Source organism: Pygoscelis adeliae, unplaced genomic scaffold, assembly GCF_000699105.1.
Source record: "Pygoscelis adeliae isolate BGI_AS28 unplaced genomic scaffold, ASM69910v1 Scaffold116, whole genome shotgun sequence".
NCBI classification, from domain to species: Eukaryota; Metazoa; Chordata; class Aves; order Sphenisciformes; family Spheniscidae; genus Pygoscelis; species Pygoscelis adeliae.
This window is the reverse complement of record NW_008825080.1, coordinates 4065271-4070162: the sequence shown is the minus strand read 5'-3', so window position 1 is coordinate 4070162 and position 4892 is coordinate 4065271. Positions and strand designations below refer to the sequence as shown.

Here is a 4892-nt window from a genome sequence, read left to right as displayed (position 1 = left end):
GGCCCCCGCGGGCCCCCCCCAACCAGCAGCCTGAACAGGCCAAAGTCCGCCCTCCGGAAGTCCATGGTTGCGGTTTTGCTGGCCCCTCACCTTACTTCACCAAGAATCGAGAATTCTACCATTTCATGGTCGCTAAGCCGAAGACAGTCTCCAACCACCACATCTCCCAGCAGTCCTTCTCTGTTTGTAAACAGCAGGTCGAGCAAGGCAGTTCCCCTGCTAGGCTCACTTACCATGTTTTCATTGGTTCTAACATGCGCAATTGTGGACAAAACCAAAATATGTGTGACAAACAAAAGTCCTCCAAATGTTTGCTTCTTAATTGTAAGACAATCTTTTCATTTTGGAGGGAAAGAAAGGAGTTGAAATGGTTGAACCTAACTAATGACTGGAGTAGAGGACAGTGAAACAGCCATACCAACATCTGTTGGAACACTCTAGTAACACTTGTGGGAAATTGAAGTTAAAAGGACCTGATTTGGTTACATCGGGTCAAATTTCAGAAACAGGATCCAATAGTGCTCTTAAAATGGCTGGAGGTTGGGTTAGAAGGCATCCAAGGTGGATATATGAAGGCATGCTACTGAAGTGTCCATACAGCTACAGGGTTTGGGTTATTTTCTCCATTAGACTGCAGAGCCAAAATATTCAGTGGACATAAAGGTTCATCAAATAAATAAAATCAAAAGAATTATATAGACCCTAACCATAATGTCTGTTCCTCTTCAGAGCTCAAATTTTGCTGTCTTGCTTCTCATATCTACAGTTCTCCAGCCTTAAGATCTTAGCTCCAGTGTCCACCTGAGAGAAGAAACGCCTTTAAAATGTCAAACATAAATACAATGACCATTTTCCTAACTTCTTTCTTCCAGATGCTCAGACATTTCTAGGATCGTAATGGGGGGGTAGGGGAGGAGGGGGAGGAGAAGAGCAAAGATGACAAATCCTGTGTTCCCTTTGCCATCTTTAAGTCTCAGGATAACTTACTTTGTTGAGGTTGTAAACAAAATGTCCAAAATAAGTATTTTCTTAACACTTTTCTTCATGGCAAGCATGGCTAAACTTAGATTGCTCTACTATTCCAGAGCAATCCCTTGCGCTGGAGTAGAAGGGAGTCAGTGAATACTGTTGATTATGATTGTAGTGCCACCATGCTTCCCCAACTACACAAATGATTAAACCACCTTCTAAATGTGGAAAACCTAAGAATAATGACAATAATAAATACTTTTTGTCTAGTGTGCCATGGCACAGTGAATTGGATCATGTTAGGCTTCGTCTGCTGCCTAATGCAATGTAACACAGCAGATAAAATAGATCAAATGGGTGACACTGTATTAGACTTGAAAGATGATAGCTCTTGTAAAGCAACTGATGTGAGAATATGTCAGTGCAGTAGATTTCAAATGTTTATTGAAGTCTTGAATCTTTGAAACCCAGCAAATGCATATTTTAAGGGCTATGAAACAAGTGACTACAAATACAGCAGTATGCTCATTACTGACAAAGCTGGTGCCTGAAACAGAATTCAGCTGTATTTTATTTTCTTTGTGTGTTCAATTCATTTTTTCATTTCTGCAAGTGTTTCCTAGAGACATTGGCTTAAACTTCAAAGCGTACCACTATGAATGCTTTAGTGATTATTGTGGTAGCTAGACTCAGAATTTTTAGTTACAAAAGTTTAGTAGTGCCTACCAAAGATCATTTTAAGTTTCAGTGAGCTAGGATTTAATAATATGGATTCAGAGAAATAGTATCCAAAAAATACTTCTGATTCATTTCAACATTGTAATAAAAAGTAATGTTTATTGGGGTCAATATTAGGGAAGGTTTTAATTTGTGTTTCTTTCTTGTACTTCTTTCAACTGTTTATTCATTTTGAATGCTTATAACAATTCACTGTGTGATTCATTACTTGAGCCTTCTGAAAACTTGATCTGCTAATTATCTTTCAGTAAATAAGCATGGAGTTGTTGTAAGGGTTGTAACCAATTAGGAAACCTATGAAGTCATGCCTAGTCTCTTTACTTAAAGCTGTGTTCTTTTTTGTTCCTGCTTAATATGCAGTTTAAATAAGTCTTTTTATTTGATCATTGTGGTGGCATTGTGAATTAAATTTTTCAAAAATATAGGCAAAAAACTGGTTCAACAGCAATTTTTTTTTTTAATATCTGAAAAAAGTGTGAAAGCGCCTTTATTTATTAAAATAACATGTGGCCTTCCCAAATATGGTATTTATTCTATAAAAATATGCATTTTCTTAAAGTTTACAAATAAATCGTTAAATTAGTTAAAAATGAAATTAAAAGTAGCTTCAAGAAATTTGTCTTCTAGATCAGATTTTTATGTGTGTTCTCAACAGCAGAATGACAAGCTGTGAAGAATAAACCTGCATTTATGAAAGGGGTGTGCCCCCGTTAGTTTCTGAATTTGTTCTCCATTAATTTTAACTATGTATGAAGTTTTCAGAGTATGACAGGAATTGTGTTAAGGACATTTGGGTACTATGCCTGTAATTATGGTTTTGTAATCTGTTTGGAATTCTTTTAAGTTTAGCTTCTGTGAGTACTTACAAGTTTTAGAGTGCTTCACACTTGTTCTTCAGATTATTTAAGTGCTTCTCTAATGTATCTTCCTCAATAATTGACATGTATTCATAATTTGAAATTAATGTTGCAGTTAATATCCGAAGAAAAAAAAATAACACTAAATGTGTTTGGGTTTTGTTGTAGGTATCACATGATAAAACCAAGAACCCAAAATTAAAACAAAACTATAATTAACTTTCTTTCTCTGTGTAGCCCACTGTTTGTGAACGGGAGCTCTGTGTATTTGCTTTCCAAACATTAGGAGTGATGAACGAAGCTGCTGATGAAATTGCAACTGGGGCTCAGGTAGAATTATCTAATGCTTATTACATGTCTGATTTTCTGTAGTATACTCAGTCTTCTCAGTCTCTTCTAGTATTTATTTTTACTTGTATTCTCCATATGAGTACTGTTCGGTAAGATTTATTTGTCCACTCTTACAGCTTTAAATACACTGTTTTATGCATGGCATTTTCAAATGGTACTAATGAGGTGCTTCCATTGTTTTGCTTCCATGTAATTAGAGTAACCCTGTTTTCTTGTTCTGTTGTATTCAGTTAGGTCACCTGGGTTGTTAATAAAGACAGCCATTGTCATTTGGAGATAATTCTCATTTATTTTCACCTAATGAGCCATTACTACTCTCATGCAATTAATAAGCTACTTCCTGTTCATGGTGTTGGGATGCAGCGATCCACTGAGCATCTGTTGTTTTGATCATTAAATAACAGTGGGAAAGTCCTTACTGATGTTGCTACATAGTTTTTTTTCTCTCTTCTCAAGGATCAGGAATTTGATATAAGCTTGCTTCCTGACTCTAAGTTCAGTTATTAATGTAGTTATAACCATATCATTGCTTTCTTTCATAATTTTGTATGTGCCTTAAAACAAAGTATTTTGAACTATGTTTCCAAATCACCATTTAAGCTTAGATTACAGCACATTCAAAAGTTAAAAGATCTTAAGATCCTTTTATGATCTTAAGTTAAAAGTTTACACATCTTACAGAAAAGTGTGTTCCTCTGGTTTCCTAGACTTATGTCACTCACTGTGCATTTACCTAATAAGCAACATGGGTTTTTTGGAAGAGCAAATGTTCAGGTCAGTTAACTTTAACTAGCACTAGTGAATCTAGCCACTGGGAATAAACTATGCAGCTAAGTGCCTGAATACCACCGATGGGCATATCGTCAAAGGAAGAAACTTGCAGCAGTGTATGCCAGCTTCTTCACTTGAGAATACGACTGCGGGTCTGAACATCAGCTCTTCATCTGATGTCTGAAGACAGTTAGATGGCTATATTTGCAATGTATAGCATACCAGACATTGGGATACCTGTGTAAGCTGTAAGAAATGGAGAGAGGTGTGCTGATGAAGCCCCACCTCTTCTTCGGCCTGAAGTCCTCTGAAGACCTCAGCTATGTGTTTCAGGGAGCTAGAGTCTTATTTTTTTAATTCAGGCACTTACATGGTACATTACAGGTACGTTTAGAACCATAGAAGCATAGAATAGTTTGGGTTGGAAGGGACCTCTAAAGGTCATCTAGTCCAACCCCCCTGCCGTGGGCAGGGACATCTTCAACTAGGTCAGGTTGCTCAGAGCCCCATCCAACTTGACCTTGAATGTTTCCAGGGATGGGGCATCCACCACCTCTCTGGGCAACCTGTGCCAGTGTTTCACCACCCTCAGCGTAAAAAATTTCTGCCTTATATCTAGTCTCAATCTACCCTCTTTTAGTTTAAAACCATTACCCCTTGTCCTGTCGCAACAAGCCCTGCTAAAAAGTTTGCCGCCATCTTTCTTATAAGCCCCCTTTAAGTACTGATAGGCTGCAATAAAGTCTCCCCAAAGCCTTCTCTTCTCCAGGCTGAACAACCCCAACTCCCTCAGGCTTTCTTCCATGGCAGGGGTGTTCCATCCCCTTGATCATTTTCGTGGCCCTCCTCTGGACCCGCTCCAACAGGTCCGTGTCTTTCTTATGCTGAGGGCTCCAGAGCTGGACACAGTACTCCAGGTGGGGTCTCAGCAGCGCAGAGTAGAGGGGCAGAATCACCTCCCTCGACCTGCTGGCCACCCTTCTTTGGATGCAGCCCAGGATACGACTGGCCTTCTGGGCTGTGAGTGCACATTGCTGGCTCCTGTCCAGCTTTTTATCCACCAGTACCCCCAAGTACTTCCCGGCAGGGCTGCTCTCAATCCCTTCATCCCCCCAGCCTGTATTGATACCGGGGGTTGCCCCGACCCAGGTGCAGGACCTTGCACTTGGCCTTGTTAAACCTCATGAGGTTCACACAGGCCCACTT

General features: G+C 39.4%; 1 protein-coding gene across 1 annotated transcript in view; it reads left to right on the top strand.

Annotated features, from left to right (window-relative positions):
* PARP8 (poly (ADP-ribose) polymerase family, member 8) overlaps window positions 1–4892 on the top strand; it is a 116300-nt gene that overhangs the window by 93177 nt on the left and 18231 nt on the right. Inside the window, exon 14 of the mRNA XM_009326964.1 lies at window positions 2802–2894. Within this exon, the coding sequence (XP_009325239.1) occupies window positions 2802–2894 (93 nt within the window). The remainder of the gene's footprint in view (window positions 1–2801; window positions 2895–4892) is intronic.